Here is a 17,516-nt window from a genome sequence, read left to right as displayed (position 1 = left end):
TCATTTTCCTACAGTAGCCTATTTAAACTGCTGAGCATGGCTTTTATCAGAAAAGACCACAATAATAGACAAATAATAATAATTTTGAGTTTCAATAATGTTCTTTCATCATTGTAAAGCGCATTTCACATGAGTTGAGTCGAGGCGTCAATGCTCCGTTCAACGCCAGTGTCAAGCGCCGCATTGCCCTCCACATGACAAGAGTTGCAGAAAACGTCACAAAGGGGCGATTTCATGAGTTTGCCCCATAAAAAAGTGGGAGGTGTGCACAATAAACATGGAAAACATGTATTTGGAAGAAAGAAAAAAGCTTGCAGTTGCTTTGATAGCAGAAAGTGATAAAAGGACTCGTTTATTTTTAGGTCTAAGCGTTTTCTTGGTGAATTTACATTAGTTCGATAACTGTGGTCTCTGATATTCGTAAACGATAAGGTAATGTTTAATTAAAAGAAATTATGAGACATTCAATGTCTCTTCACAACTTTGGACAGTTTTTAAATATTTCTTGTTGCTTAGTACTCTCAAAGAAATTATTGGTGAAGCAAAAACATGTGTGTGAAAAACACTTTGGTGTAAAATGGCATCACTTCATAGACTTCAATGTATTCTGCAGCGCTGACGCGAGTCATGTGAAAATCAGTCACTTTTGCACATTAATCATTGCTCTTCACAATCACAAAAGTGACCGATTATGGTTTCAAAATGGTGAATTTCTCCGAAAGGTGAGGAGTTTGGATCCCTGAAATTATTATTTTTTTTTTCATGCATTTATTTATTTTGTGGAATTCGATAATTTTCCACGGCACACCTGACAATCTTTCGTGGCACACACAGTGGTTGGGAAACACTTCTCTAAACGCCTCCCCCAGTGGGGTGGCCAGTGTCTGAATGTTCACAAACAGTATATGTCATTGCTCAGCTGTTTCTTTTTGGATCTGATCATAGAACAAAGCAGCACTTCGCCATGAGTGTACCGGGGCCTTGCTTTAACATCTGGAAGTACTGCCCCCTGAATGACTATAAAATACATGCATTAGTTCATTGGGTTCAAGTCCACTTTAGTCGAGTCCGAGTCAAGTCCAAGTCTTTAAACAACAGAGTCCGAAACCAAAAGGGGCCGAGTCGGACTCAAAACCGAGTGTATTACAGGCCGAGGCCGAGTCCAAGTCAAGTCCGAATGAATCTGTTCATGAATCAGAATTAAAATTGTAACCATAAACTCAACATCAATATTTTAAGCTTATTTTAACCTGCTCAACTAAACCCCCCCCCACCCCCCAAAATCAAGTGAAAGGGTTATTATGTTTCAATTTTTAATTTAGTTTTTCTTTCTACTTAATTTTCAATTTGCCAATTCAATTTAGTTTAGTTTTATTTAAAATTATCCCTGTCTAAAGAAATAATAGTCTACACTGTGTCTCTATCTGCCGACTGATTTGGAAAAATACATACAAATGAGTCCACACAGTAGTAATTAGCACTCGCTGAGAAGTTACATCTCTCGATTTTACTGCAAATGCTACATCCGAAAACACTGGAGAAGCCCACTGATAATATTAGGGCCATGTCATCACGGACATGATTTTCTAGTTAATTCGTGGGAAATGGCGCAATGCAGCAGCAGCAACTTCCGTAGACGATACAAAATATTTTATATTTGCTTGAGCGGCAGCCGTGTTGGTCTGCAATCATTATGAAATCTTTAAATACCAAAGAAAATTTCATTGAGCTCGTCTTTAACCACAAAAACATGAATAATAATAATAATGGAGTCATAAATTTAACAGAATTGTCCTTCAAAAGTGTCAGAGATATAGGCTAAAAAAAGACGTGCAGGAGTTACCCGGTGGTTTACAATAAAAATAACATAAAATAAAAAATTTAAATAGTCATAACCAACTAAATTCAACTTGTTACATGAAGTTTAGCTTAATACACAAACTCTGCCATCAAGTAATACATTTTATAGTCTATAACTGAATTATAAACAAAATATTTTGCTGCCCAAAATATCCTAATATTTTATCGTGCATGGTTGAATGTTGTGAATGCTGGAAAAAGTTGTAAAGGAACATATTTTAAGAGTTGCTGTCTGCTTTAGAAATAATAATAATAATAATAATAATAATAAAAAACATTTTACTGACTATTTAAAAAGTTACACAGTTAATTTATCAAAGCTATTATGGACTAGTTCAAGCTGACAACACTGTGTGGACCACAAGAGACTACAGAAGCCTACATGTGTGGATACATTACGCCTAAAAAGACTTATTAGGTAATGCTTTTCTGTTTACTGCCTACTAGGGTTGTCAAAATACCAACAATTTAGTAATCAATACAAAAACAAGTGAAATTTTATGATCCTTGATACCAATTTCAACTATTGAATACAGTTCAATATATAATATTAATAAATAAAATTAAATGTTTCTTTTGTTAAAAATTTACAAAATTCCATTATGAAGTGCATTAAAAAATCAACGTTCAAAACTGTGTTCTTGCCTTACCCCGATTCACTACAGTAAGCATGCAATATTGATTAATATTTTGAGTTATCGGGCCGGATTTGGCAAACCAGAATACAAATTCTTGTCCCGTCTTTTTACATTCACTGAGGCAAACTAACTGTTTACCTTAATACCCTCTCTAGACAGTATTCTAACTGAAACCTAACATCTTAAGTGACTGATTTGAAAGGCTCTTCATAGTTAGCAACTTCATAAGTGGCATAAAATAGCCCTCTGCACAAGCACATGGAAAACTCCAATAGAGTTTGATGTTAGAATGTGGATTAGCTAACAATGCGACCCACTAATAAGCATAAAACTATTTTTATCAATCACTTTTAGCTGACCTAAAGCTGGTTCCACTTCATAACTATGACAGGCACGGACATAGATGCTACAAGAGTCCAAAACGAATAAAATCCCAGATGCAGTTTATTGTGCAACCAAAATCCCATTAATAACCAGAAGAAAATAAAAATAAAGATTTGGTGCATAATAAGGGACTTTTAACTATAAACAAGCCCGAAACACTCAAGGGAATCTTACTTTGAAATGATGGAGACTTGGCTCCGTTACAATGCTCTATATTAAAGCATTTAAAAAGTTATGCTTTTTTCAGCCTATATATTGACAGCAACTTTCGCCATAGATTTTTGCCGTTAACCGATAGTTCCAAAATGCAACTATCGGCACCAATTAATCAGTAAAACCGATATATCGGTCTACCTCTAGATGAAATTAAAGTTATTTAATTCTATTTATAGAAAAACTATGTGAGTGGAAGAATTTTGAACACCCTCCGGAGTCATAGTCGCCGACAGTATATTATTTTATTAAATAACTGTGTTGCTTGCTGTTTGGAACAGACTTTTGTAAGCAGCGCACATCTGATATCTTTAAATGCAGTCTATAGGTCAGGGATACAAACGCATAAGAGTTGAAAAAGGTGAGAAAGTCACAGCAGGTGTTCCAGATGTGTATTTTCAGTTGATTTGTTTGTTGTAGTTAAAGCTTTTTAATCCTTTCAAGTGATTTTAATACGGAAAACATAGAAAAATTTTACCAAACAATTTGGGCAAGCTCACTAGGTATTGGATCAAAGCTACAGTAGTGTGTGAATTACACACATTCTTTTTAACTTTTTACAGAAATTTCTGTAGTTAAAGGTGAAGTATGTAATTTAAAATAGGCATTCATAGACAAAATCAAACACTTTCCCCTTTAATTAAGAAACACAAACATAGGGGCCTGGGTAGCTCAGCGAGTATTGACGCTGACTACCACCCCTGGAGTTCGCGAGTTCGAATCCCAGGGCGTGCTGAGTGACTCTAGCCAGGTCTCCTAAGCAACCAAATTGGCCCGGTTGCTAGGGAGGGTAGAGTCACATGGGGTAACCCCCTCGTGGTCGCTATAATGTGGTTCGCTCTCGGTGGGGCGCGTGGTGAGTTGTGCGTGGATGCCGCGGTGGATGGCGTGAAGCCTCCACACGCGCTATGTCTCTGCAGTAACATGCTCAACAAGCCACGTGATAAGATGTGCGGGTTGACGGTCTCAGAGGTGGAGGCAACTGAGATTCGTCCTGCGCCACTCAGATTGAGGCGAGTCACTACGCCACCACGAGGACTTAGAGCGCATTGGGAATTGGGCATTCCAAATTGGGGAGAAAAGGTGAGAAAATCAAAACAAAAGAAAAAAAAAGAAACACAAACATAACACAAATGTAATTTTAAAAAGTGACTGTAAATACTGTATATCAAAGAGGGTGAAAAGCAGTCAGTGAGACAGAATCAACTGGTTCTAATTAAAAGACACAGGTGGCAGCTGGTTACTGCTGTGAGATGTAATAATGAGTGTCTAAAGAAAGGAAAACTGACTGTGAGTGGAGAAAATGTAAGATGACAGAGCAGAACTATGATGACATTATTCTCAGGAAGCACTATGTTCCTCTGTCAGTCTCTGCTAACATTTAAACCGCTGACAACATCACTCCCTGTAAGCACCATTTTCTTCTGTCACCCAATCACATCTCAACCCTAGCTCCTAAATGACACACTTGAGAAAAGAAGTTTCCTTTTACATTTTATTTTGTGTGAAGTTATGGTGGGCTCTTCTGAGAACTGTAATTCTGTAAAAATTCTAAAATTAAGACTGTTAAAACTGACACATTTTCAAAAGAATAGATATTTACCAACAGCAGCTCAGTGTAACAACATTTTTTATTCCAATAATTTCATACATGTATGTGGTCAATTCCTCTATTCATTTTGGAATTGGAAATCAATGATAAAGCAATAGTAGACTGGCATAAATCAAAGTAGTACTTCGTTTAAATAATGGTGTAACAATCTTTTCAGTCTGCAAACATTCAAGTATATGTGAAACTTTTTAATATCTTTTAAAGTTTCAATGGCATGAACCTCACAAAATTTGTTCCATCCATATCTAGACAGATCTTGATTTTTTCAATTAGAGCAACAACCATTTTAAACCAATAGCCATTGTACCTGAAATGCAAGATTTATAACATTTAATGTTACAATACTGTAATTCTTACAATCTAGAATGTTGAAGAGATTCAAGGAAATAATTGAACTAATGTCGCTTTTGCTACTGATGTTTAAATCAGAGAAACTCTTAAAACAACTGTCTTAACGCTCTCATTTAGTACTAATTTCTGAAATTAGTCTAATTACACTTTAGGAAACTTGGGCAAATAAAAAGTGCATAATCATGATATTCATGTTGCTTCATTTTTTTATTAAGGGCAAAATCATCACAAAAAAAATGGAATATTTTATTAAATCACCCAGCCCTAGTTCCAATCTGATTCACAGGTTACTTCACATCTTTTGGGAACTTAGCTTAGCAACATGCTAACATCTCTAACATAAGAAGTGCTATTTGTGTGGTTGCCACTAAGGTTCCCATTACAATATGAATGCTGCCTACTGTTTGTAGACAGCTAAGATAACACACGTACTTGTAGAGCCGAGGAGGGCGGGGCCGGGCTGGAATGACGCACGCCCGGTCCCCAGTCTGTCTGATGGGACGCGCGAGGGATAAAGGCGGCCGGGAATGACAGTTCGAGAGAGAGAGAATTACAGGCAGCTGTACTGTGTGTGTTTATGGTGGTGTGTTTTTGGTTAAATTGTTTATTAAATTATTATTTAAGTTGTCAAGCCGGTTCTCGCCGCCTCCTTTCCCTCTAACCCCCCTTACACTGGTGCCGAAACCCGGGAAGGAAGAGGGATTCCCATCGCAGAGTCCTCGACACTGCCGTCCACCCAGGGGAGCGCCGCTGCCATCCGACGGGGGACGGAGTAGCCGACCACCCGGACACGGGGAACGGCCGCCGTCTGCGAGGCGAGTGGGGACAGGACTCCCCGACCGCCTGGAGCGAGGGAGCCGCTGCCGGGGGCGGAGGAGTGCCCTGCCGTTCCCCCGGGAATGCGGAGGGGTCGAGAGAAGACCGCCGTCCATGGGGGGAGGAGGGAAGCGACTCCCCGACCACCTGGAGTGGTAGGGCCGCTGCCAGGGGCGGAGGAGTGTCCCCACGGGACGGCGGGAATGCGGAGGGGCGTTCTGTCCGCTGGGAGTCGGAGGTCTGACTCCGGTCCGCCCGGGGAGGAGCGGTTGCCGTCCGCCTGAGAGGGTGGAGGAGTGATTGAGGACCACGCGACGGCGCATCAGAGAACCGGTGAGTTTCTTTTTCTCTCTCTCCTCTCTCTCTCTCTGTCGCTCCGTGTTGGCCTTTCCCTCGCCTATTTTGTTTTGTTGTTGTTTTTCCCCTCCTGTCTCCTCCCAGGTCGAGGAAGGCGTGGATGACCCACCGGCAGTCGGGGCGCAAGGCACGCCCCCCGGAGAGGAAGGGGGGATGTACGTCATGCCAGGGGCTCCCCGGCCTGAGGCAACGCCGGGAGGAGTGTAGAGCCGAGGAGGGCAGGGTCGGGCTGGAATGACGCACGCCCGGTCCCCAATCAGCCTGATGGGGCACGTGAGGGATAAAGGCGGCCGGGGACGACAGTTCGAGAGAGAGAGAATTACGGGCAGCTGTACTGTGTGTGTTTATGGTGGTGTGTTTTTGGTTAAATTGTTTATTAATTTATTATTTAAGTTGTCAAGCCGGTTCTCGCCGCCTCCTTTCCCTCAAACCCCCTTACAGTACTATATTAGAAATGTGCATGGATAGTCGACATACAGTTAACCGTTCTATGCACCTGTTTTCGAATACCAAAAACAATATTCGGTTATGTTACACTTGCAATATAGGTCTCTAACCCAATCCGAGGCCAACGGTACCTGACAAGACCGTGGGTTTTTGGCCAGGTTTGGGTCAGTTTTTCAAGTGTAGTGCGAGTTAGGGGCTGTTCACGTGTCACTGCCCTGTTTTTCCTATCTAAACACGGGCTGGATGGAGGCGCCACATCTCACTATTTTATTTTTCAGCATCCCGCACAGTATCGCTGCATGTTTTGGACATTTTGTCAAGCTAAACAAAACACAAAGACTCCTGTGTTGTATTTCATTCGGTGCGTATTTCATTTTTAGTGCAGGTGTCACAAAGATTGGATGTTCTGAAGAAGTTCAAGCTGCACAGAGGAATTCATGTGACTGTTACACATGTTCCCAGACTGTGTTTTACCTGGAAAAGTTTCCTTTTGCTCTGGTTTGCAGACAATAATTTCACAAGTTAAATGTCAAGCCATATAAAAAAAAAAAAAAAGTGTGAACCTGCCCGTACACAGCACATATCAAGTTTGACACTTGATTATTTTGGTTTGACTTTAATGTGTGATTTTATCAATTGAAGATCTATGTAGTGCGCTTTTAAGCTCATAGCTCACTGTAAACATTATTCCCTGCTATTTTAAAAAGGTATTTGACCAATAACCATTGAAATAAACTTTCTTTATTCCTGAGGCCCAAATCCCAACAAATAACTGAATAACCATTTGTGAACCCTTGCGATTAACCAAATCACTGATTCTTGAGATAAGGGACAAAACAGGTTTTAAATCTTAGTTTTTATTCTTTAATACTAAATTAATCTGAAATAGATATATTTATTGAGAAAGGTCTCAGCTAAGGATCCATGTAAGGGAATTTTTTTTTTAAAAATAAAACTTAAATAACTTCCAACTCATCTGTGTCAACTCAGTCACACTAAAAAGCATGCTATTTATTCTATTTGAACCATCCAACAAGAGTGTAAAGTCTTTAATTTTCTAATAATATTGTTCAGTAAAGGAGTTTAATGATAAAATACATTATATTCCTTTTTTTTTTTTCTGTTTTCACTCTATTCTGAAAATTCTGATGGAGTTGACAAAACCATGTGTTGTACTCTGGAGCCATTTTGTTGTTTTCCTTAGTTGAAACTGCCTCTATAACCTACACTAAAATGCCAAAATGATTTTACAATTCTAACAGAAATTATCACAAAGGTATGACTGAGTAGACATGATGAAGCTGTGACCTCAGAAACTGAAACATTGTTTGTTAAAAAAATTAAATAATAATAATAGTTATTATTATTATTATTATTATTATTATTATATATATATATATATATATATATTACCAGACCACGTGTTCTACATCCACCAAAAGCAGGAAGGGGGAAAGGGTTACTCAGAGTTATAGCTGACCATGGCACTGTCTGATTTATTCAGGATTATAACAAATCTGACAGTTGACTCCAAGTGAGGACACAACTTTGATATGCAGTTTTTTTATGTAAAACATCATTTCAAGTTTGCTTTATGTATTGTTTGATATCTTACAGATCCCTGCCTTTCATTTGTCATTTATATTTATGAATTTGTTGCATGTTTAAACACTTTATTTGGCAGTTTCACATTGTGACCTCTGGCTGAGGACAGGTTAAATTACATGTGCTTCCAAGTATAGAGCATGCATTTTAAACATTTCTAATGAAATTATTTGAAAATATAAGTAATGAATGCCCTGAATATACACATACACACATTCATTTTTCAGTAGTTTAAGTAGTATGAATTTCTTGATCTTTAACATGGAGAGGACTTTTTGAAGGATATGTTTTATCCCTTATTTCAAGAATCAGTGAAATATTACAAAAGTTTACCGTGCACATCTCAAGTATATATGTGTTTCATCTGGAAGACATTTTTTGGTGTCTCGTCTGCAAGATGTATCCTCTCAAATGTCAAAAGAACATTCAGTAGATGTCTTTGAGAATTTTATGATTCGGAAACCTGCTCTTTTTAAAATCTTTATCACATGTTTGTACACAAACGTTAGAATACTATGCTTTTCAGAAGAAACGCTCCTAACCCAATGTACATCATTTTAATACATAATCTTTCAAAGATTCTATTCCATCCTTTAAAAAACTGCCACAAAAACAATGATTTTAATTAGGGTGACATTAAACAGTTGGTGTGGCAATAATAAATAAAATACAACAAAGTAATTTATATCAAATACAACTAAATACAACTTGTGCTAAATTGTACATAGATTTATCCTAAATATACTAATAATACTATTAAAAAATAAATAAATAAATAAATAAATAAATAAATACTAAGACAATGACTTCGGCACAGGGGCTTGAGAAAAATCAGTGAATTGTTCATTTGAACTGGTTCATGAACCGCCCAAATGAACCATTTCTCTAAAATGAATTGGACTTTTCAACGATGCTTATAAGTGAATCAGTTCATTTACATCAACCATCCAAACGAACCAATTCACTGATGCAACTAATGAAAGAGGGAGAGGACGGCTTAAATGAACGTGTTTGATTACTGCCTTGATTTGCTGGGCTGTATTGCTGTGGGTGCATCACAATATTAATAAAAAATTGAAAAGTTGCTTGTTACTGGAAAAGTTACACTAATGTGAAAATATATGAAATACTGTCACTCTGCTGAAAAATGTAGTCAAGTTAGTAGCGCTGCTACTTTTAGTTAAAGTAAGTTAGTTAGTTAAATACACTGACAGCAACCCATGTACTGTAGATCCACTGGATATTGACTTCAGTGAACAAACGGATAGGATTTTATCAATTGAAAAATTACAGTGTGATAAGTCAGTCCTAAATATCAGTTTAAACAACAAATCACATTTGTGCAGTGTATACAATATCTTAGAGAAGTGGCCAACCATCCATACCTTCACGTATTGACCAGCAAAGTGAGTGACCTCTGAAGTGAAGAGACCAGACGGGTCTACAGGGCAGATGGGAACGGAGTCTTTCTGGATAATTTTGTAGTCCATGCAGACACGGTAATCATCCTGTGCACAGAGGAACACACCAACCATCAAAGCTTTCTCTGAAATTGCATTTCAACAGGGATTTACCAGTAGGATTTCTAATTCTAAGAAAATACACACAATGTGTGTGTTCTGACTCTTAATTAAAGAACACACTGGAAAAGTGCTAACAACAAGGGCACGTATATAACACCACACTTGAGTAATTAGTTTCATGTGTTATGATATATTCCAACAACCTTGTCAATAAGGAGCAAGTGTGTCACGTGTAGTACTACTATGTTCTTGAGTCAATGACAAATAAGGGTGTCCAAGACAATGAAAAGGGGTTAAAAATCTAGATAAAATGCATGTTCTAAGTTCTTAGAAATGTAATATCTGTTTTCATGTTGGTTTCATATGTTCAGAAAAAAACTTGTATACCGTTTTTTTTTTTTTTTTTTTTTTATTAATCTAAAAATTTCAAGCGGTACAATCAAGCAAAAATATTTTCTTACCTTAAATACATCTGAGTTTACACAGCTTACATTTTTTAAATAGTTGTATTTATTTGTTTTTTTAACATTTTTTATTTTTATTTTTTTTAAATCAAACATTTTTAATTAAAGGAATATTCCGGGTTCAAAACAAGTTAAGCTCAATATACAGCATTTGTGCCATAATACTGATGATCGCAAAAAAAAAAAAAAAAGACTTGCCCCTCCTTTAAAAAAAAAAAGATGCAAAAATCTGGATTAAAGTGAGACAAATAAAAGTGAATAGGGCCAATCCGTAAACGTTACAATAGTTACTGTTTCAAAAGATGGCCCCAAGTCATAAACAATGTGTGTTAAATAGATTTTAGTGTGATAAAATCGCTTACTAACCTTTTCTCTGTAGTTACAGCCAATTTTACAACTTCGCTGCCATGATGATGTAAAGTCAAAAAACACTTAAACGCTAAAACGACTGTAAAAATTACAATATAAACAACTTTAAAGCTCAAATAATACATGAGTTTTGAGAGAAGAATTAAAAATTGGCCACATTCACTTCCATTACGAGTGCCTCACTGTAACCCAGATATTTAGCTTTTTTTAAAGAAAAGGAGGGATGAGTGGAAATTATTTTTTGTGGTAATCAATATTATGCCACAAATGCTATATGTTGAGCTTAACTTGTATTTTAACACGGAATATTCCTTTAATAACTATCATTAATTTTTTGGGGGGGGATTCGTACCCATTTGACATTTTGCAACCTGAACTAATCTTGTCATGTCACTGAAACAAATTATCAGATATTTTAAGACTCTTACTGACATTGAATATTATATGTTCTAAGCAGTCGCAATCCTTCTACATTATGTGGCTATTATTATGTCTGGATTGTGCATTTCAGTTTACAGTGTTCCTACAAAGTTTGTGGTTACCCAGAAAGTAATGTCCTTTGTTACACAACAGTTCCATTAATCAAAACTGATTGGCCAAGTAGTGTTCCAAGAGTGCTGATATTTAGTAAAACAGCACTGGGAGGCTTTAATAATTGTATCTCTGCTTGTCTGTGTCCGTGGCATTCCAAATAGTGGTGTGGATTGCAATTCATTTTGACTTCTTACATCGATTAATTCAGTGAAAACTTCGGCAGATTAATACTTATCTTTTATGTTATGAGCAGTCACTGAATCACTGAGTCATTGACTTAACTGATTCTAGAAATGCACCGATGCAGGTCTGATAATGACATTTTTAGATGGATCAGGTGTTGGCCAGATGAGCCCGATCCAAATCCTATCCTGTGTTAGTCATGGTCTTTACAGTCAAGCTCCAAACATTACAAAAAAGAACCATAAAAGCACCATTAAAGTAGCCCATTAGACTTGTGCACTGTATTAAAAGACTTCTGAAGACATACGGTAGCTTTGTAAGTCTTAAAAAATGCGTTTAACCTTTCCTTGGTCTTGCGTGTCAATTTGATTCATTTTAAAATGGTTCTAAATGGGTCTGAAAGTTGCGAAAGGCCAAGGAAGGGTTAATAAGTAAATATATAGTTTGTGTGTGCAGCACTTTTCCATGAATGTACGCTGCTCTGTTGACAAACACTCATAGCACACGAGGGGCTCGTGATGAGCTGCTGTTTTCAGCTATCAGAGCAGCGTGTAAACCTCTACATGAACTACATCTCAGATGTACATGCTCAATAGATCTGTTCACCTATAACATGCATTGAGAATGGCACCGAAGGAGCATTTCACTAGATTTTGAATAAGCAAAATAAACTACTCTAAACTATCCTATGCACAGACAAGATCTTCCTGGAGTGTTCCGTCAAAATAAAAGCCAACGGATTTTAAAGTAAAAATTCTATTTATATATATATATACAGTATATATATATATATATATATATATATATATATATATATATATATATATATATTTTTTTTTATAATAGAGTCGTTCAACAACAAAACAATGTAAGTGAAAGTAATGTTTACTTTACTTAAATGTTGAAAATAACTGAAATTACCACAATTAATCATGCCCCCAACCTGCATGTAAATTATGTGATTTGTAATGTTCCTACCATCGGAGTAATTAAATCTTGATGTACAACCTTGATGTTTTTGCGAATATGTAGCAGAAGGGAGTAGTAAGTGTTGGCCATTGTACAATTGCCCATTGTATGGGCAATGCACCTTGACAAACATCGGCTAAACTTTTTAGGGTTTAGCATCATATATTTTTCCTTTATGAGTTTAACTGTCTCTTCCACGGAGTAGAATTGATTTTGATTCAGGGATTCACAATGTGTGCGATAAATATGTGAATCTTTAATAGGCAACGATTCTTTATACGAAATCAACAGCAACAAGTACAAGCCAATGTTGCATTAGCTCCAGTATATAATATAAAACAATATAATTTCACATGTTAGCTGTGTTCCAGACATATTGTCATTGAGTATGGCAGATATTTTTGTCAAAAAAAAAAAAAAGAAACATTGTTTTTTTGCATCAATGCAGTTTAGGAAAGTATTGCAAGTTGTTCGAGCCCTAACAGGAACGTGTAACAGGAATGATCTGTAATCATGTGAAACTACACATAATCAGATGCCAATCAAAAAACTATATGACTTGGAGGAAAATTATGTGACTAATAAAAGGTAAAAGAACAGACTTTAGGTGACTTTGATACTTCAATTCATTTAAGGATTAAATTATTTTCAGTTTTATCTTTGTCATTGAAGTATTCACAGTTAAATAGACCATGGTTTTATAAAATAACAAAATGCAAACAACTAGTGAAATTATGACACAGATGTAACTTACAGCTCCAAAATACGGGGCCTGACGAACGACTCCTGTACCATCATCATCACGCACATAGTTATCCACGACAACAGAGAACGCTCCATTCTCCTTACACTGGACACAAGAAAGGAAAAATCATAATAAATGTTAGATTTCACAGGTATGAATAATGGACTAGTGCCTTAAATCTGCCATTTAAAACAATGTAGTGCTTTTAACAGGTAATACTGACAAGATGAAGAAGAGCAATGTTCACAAGGTTCCCTAATTTTTGTTATTGCTTAGCAAAACCGATTTCTATTGGGCAGATGCTTCGGCACCTAAGCAAAAACAAGTATATTTAGAAGCCCCAACTTGTTACACATAATGTCTGAATGTAACTGCATTTGATAACAAAATATAAAACCAAGTGGCATCTGCAAACAAGTGATACTATCGCTTTCTCAAAATGAACTAACATTTTTTGCATTGCCTTTTAAGCAAATGGTGTAACGGTGATTTTTAGTGGAAGCTTGAAGTCAGTTCCCATCAACTTCACACAGGCATTTACGTTTTTGACACTGTCAATATGTTGATATTGTCTGTTTTATTTCACGTTTCATCATACAAAACTCGATCACATACTGTACTGTGAAAAAGATTTTTCAACCAGTCTGAATTGCTGAATTTGCATTTTTAACAATGTATACAATCAGATTTAATTGTGGATTGTGGTAGTATATACAGTATATAGTATATGGAGAGAGAGAGTTTTTTGGTAAAACTGACACAAAATGTTTGTGCATCTTTCATTCCTTTGGTGTTGAAAGTTTTAATTATGTAATCTTTAGGTCTAAAAAAGCAATTGCCCTGAGAACATTGCAAGCATATTTGAGGTCATTTTTTTTTTTAATCTGTTTCATAGCGATTGTAAAGTCAGGGGCATCAAAGGAAGAAAACTTCTGAATGCCTTCGCATAAAAGTTGAGTCTTATCAGTCAAGAAGTTACAAAGCCATTTCTAAGGCTTTAGGGCTCCAACGAACCAAGAACAGAGCCATATTACCCATATGAAAAAATTATTTCAAAGCATAGAATAGTTGCTAATTTTCCAAGGAGTGGTCATCCTGCCAAAATCTCTCCAAGAGTAAGACACAAAAATATCAAGGAAGTCACAAAGAACCCCAGTGCAAGATTTGCAGATCTTCAGGCCTCTTTCACCTCAGCTAAGCTCAGAGTACATGGCTCTACCATCAAAAAAACAAAGGGCAAAAATGGGATCCATGGTGGGTAGCTGGGCGGAAACCATTGCAAACCAAGAAAATCAACTCATGTTTGCGAAGAAGCACCTTGGTGATCATCAAGAATTCTGAAACTATGCCTATGGATAGATGACTCAAAAGTAGAACTTTTTAATAGACATGGGCCTGCCGTTATGTTTGGCGAAAACCAAACACTTAATTTCATAAAAAGAACCTCAAACCAACAGTAAAGCGCTGTTGTGGTAGTGTGATAGTTTAGAGATGTTTTGCTGCATCAGGAGCTGGATGCCATTGGAGGAACTATGAATTCTGCTCTGAATCAGAGAATTCTACAGGAGAATGTTGAGCCATCTGTCCATCAACTGAAGATGAAGCAGAGTTGGGCCAAAATTCCTTCACAGTGGTGTAAATCACTCATACAAAGGGATGGGTTGCAGTTATTGCTGCTTAAGGGGGTGCAACCAGTTATTGACTTTAAGGCGGTGACCATATTTTCACACAGGAGCACTGAGTGTTATATATATTTAATATATAACACCCAAAATATATAAAAATATATTCTCTGTATTACTCGATTCTGATTTGTTAATTGCGCCATTTAGTAATTTGACATTCCTGATAACAAACCCACATCCGGGGATTAAGTGATGTCACAACTGTCATCCGAGTATTGAGTCATCTTTCCTACTACTTGTATCACAGTGCGATCTCTATTAAATAACTTCAAATTAAATCAATGTTGCATGTAAATTTATTTATTTGGCTAGTAGTCTTGTAATAAGTGGAATAACGAGCAGTCAGACGGTCATTTTCGCATAACAAACACTGACCGAAGTCCTGCACAAAGCGGAGGTGGAATTCTGCTGTTTTTAGAGACTCTTCCTTCTCACATAACAAATTTCAATGCAAATCAATATTTCATGTGCATTTATTTATTTATTTGGTAGGTTGCAGTGTACTAAGCAGGATAATGTAGTCACTGTATATTTATTAATCAAAATTAAATTCATAAAATATAAATAAATTAATACTTATATGTTTATTTAAATAATGAAATAAATGAGATAAAATAGTCTTGTTTTCTAAAAAAAAAAAAAAAAACAGACAGACCTCAGTGGGCACCATTTCAACTTCAAATCTCTATACCGTTCCAGGATACAGTTCTTATAATGCAAATCAATTAGTTCTGCATATTTATGCTAAAATTTCTCACAGCTATTCATTTAGGCTAGCTCTAATTCAAGAAATTTCTGTAATTTTTTTCCACGTATTTTTGAGTCTTCTGTGTTGAGTTTTTTTCTGTCTGTGCAGGAGCAACATTAAAAGTGTGCTGCTTAAAGAGAACATCGAAGGTGACATTTAAAAAAAAAAATGTGTCACCTAAGAATCTCTGGTGTCACCTAAGAAGCTTTGAGAATTCAATCAATCAAATGGTCTGCGAGTATAAATCAAATGAGCAACAGCATAACAATGTTTACCCTGATGAAGTACTCGAAAAGAGGCTTGTATTTTTTCCCCTTCAGGGTCTTGCCAGGAAATCTATAAGACAAAAACAAACTTTATCAACACTGAACTACACAAGAGTTAGAGAAAAACAGAAAAAAAATTAAAAAAAAAAAAACATTTTATATATATATATATATATATATATATATATATATATATATATATATATATATATATATATATATACACACACACACACACACACACACACACCAGTCAAATGTTTTGAAACACTTGACTGAAATGTTTCTCATGATCTTAAAAATCTTTTGATCTGAAGGCGTATGCTTAAATGTTTGAAATTAGTTTTGTAGACAAAAATATAACTGTGCCAACATATTAATGTATTTCATTATAAATCTAACATTTAATTAAAAAAAAAATACGTTTTTGAAATTGATGACTTGGACCAAATAATAAAGAAAAGCAGCCAATAAGTGCCCAACATAGATGGGAACTCCTTCAATACTGTTTAAAAAGCATCCCAGGGTGATACCTCAAGAAGTTGGTTGAGAAAATGTCAAGAGTACATTTCTGCAAATTCTAGGCAACGGGTGACTACTTTGAAGATACTAAAATATAACATAGTTTTGATTTATTTTGGATTTTGTTTAGTCACAACATAATTCCCATAGTTCCATTTATATTATTCCATAGTTTTGATGACTTAACTATTATTCTAAAATGTGAAACAAAAAATTATAACAAAGAATGAGTAAGTGTTTCAAAACTGTTGACCGGTAGAGTGTGTGTGTATATATATATATATTATAATAGATATTGGCACCAAAATCTGCTGAATCTAAACTGCAACAACAGAATAAATTAAAGCTACCCTCTTTAATGTAATCCATCCCAGGCTTTATGTCCTTTTTGGAGCTTGAAAATTTGGTCGCCATTCACTTACATTGTACGGACGTTGTATCTCCATTAAAATATCTTTGTTGGTCTTCCATGGAAGAGAAAGCCATACAAGTTTGAGACAACGTAAGGGTGAGCAAATGATGAGAGATTTATCATTTTTGGGTAAAATGTTCCTTTAAGGAATCCAAATCGTTAAATAACATTAATATTCCCATCCCTTCTAACTAATATAACATACAAGATATGCACTGAAAACAATTCTCATTCTTGTCATTGCCTCTCTTCAGAAAGAGCCAAGGAACATTAATTAAAAGCAGAGAGATATTAATCAATAATAGGAGTTCAGCTCCAGTTTAATCCCGCAATACCACAGAGCATTGTTATCAGCCCACTGCACACCAAACCAATCTACACTACTCACCCAAATACAGGCTTACACACACACACACACACACACACACACAATGATGCATATATAGCTTAACTTGCCAAAACCAACACCAAGATATACTCTGAAACTTCAACACTGGCAACACTTCATTGCTATGTAAAAAAAAATATGGTATAATAATTAATCACAGGAAAATAGTAGTTATCAGAGAACATGATGCATTTAACTTCATCTTCAGATTTTGGCCACATTTTTTAAAACATTTAAGGTGGAGTCATCATATACCTGCATATGAGCCCTAGTGTTGTTTAAGGCAATTGGTATAGTATTAATTACAGCCTCCCTAATGAAGTTTTACAAGTCACACTCTGTTAAATCTAGTAATGTTTTTTCTTTTCACAAATTAGTAGAGGAACCCTGACCGTCAAACAAAAGGTGATCAGTCAGACCATTAG

General features: G+C 36.1%; 1 protein-coding gene across 2 annotated transcripts in view; it reads right to left on the bottom strand.

Annotated features, from left to right (window-relative positions):
• LOC127428168 (isoleucine--tRNA ligase, cytoplasmic-like) overlaps window positions 1-17,516 on the bottom strand; it is a 165,134-nt gene that overhangs the window by 119,222 nt on the left and 28,396 nt on the right. For both annotated transcript variants that reach the window (XM_051676316.1, XM_051676317.1), the window contains exons 9-11: window positions 15,779-15,839; window positions 13,080-13,175; window positions 9,669-9,791 (exon numbers count right to left, since the gene is read on the bottom strand). In XM_051676316.1, coding sequence (XP_051532276.1) covers window positions 9,669-9,791; window positions 13,080-13,175; window positions 15,779-15,839 — 280 coding nt within the window. The remainder of the gene's footprint in view (window positions 1-9,668; window positions 9,792-13,079; window positions 13,176-15,778; window positions 15,840-17,516) is intronic.

The sequence above is a fragment of the Myxocyprinus asiaticus genome, chromosome 37, assembly GCF_019703515.2.
Source record: "Myxocyprinus asiaticus isolate MX2 ecotype Aquarium Trade chromosome 37, UBuf_Myxa_2, whole genome shotgun sequence".
Classification (NCBI taxonomy): Eukaryota; Metazoa; Chordata; class Actinopteri; order Cypriniformes; family Catostomidae; genus Myxocyprinus; species Myxocyprinus asiaticus.
Note: the sequence above shows the minus strand (reverse complement) of the source record. Positions and strands in the feature narration are given on the sequence as shown.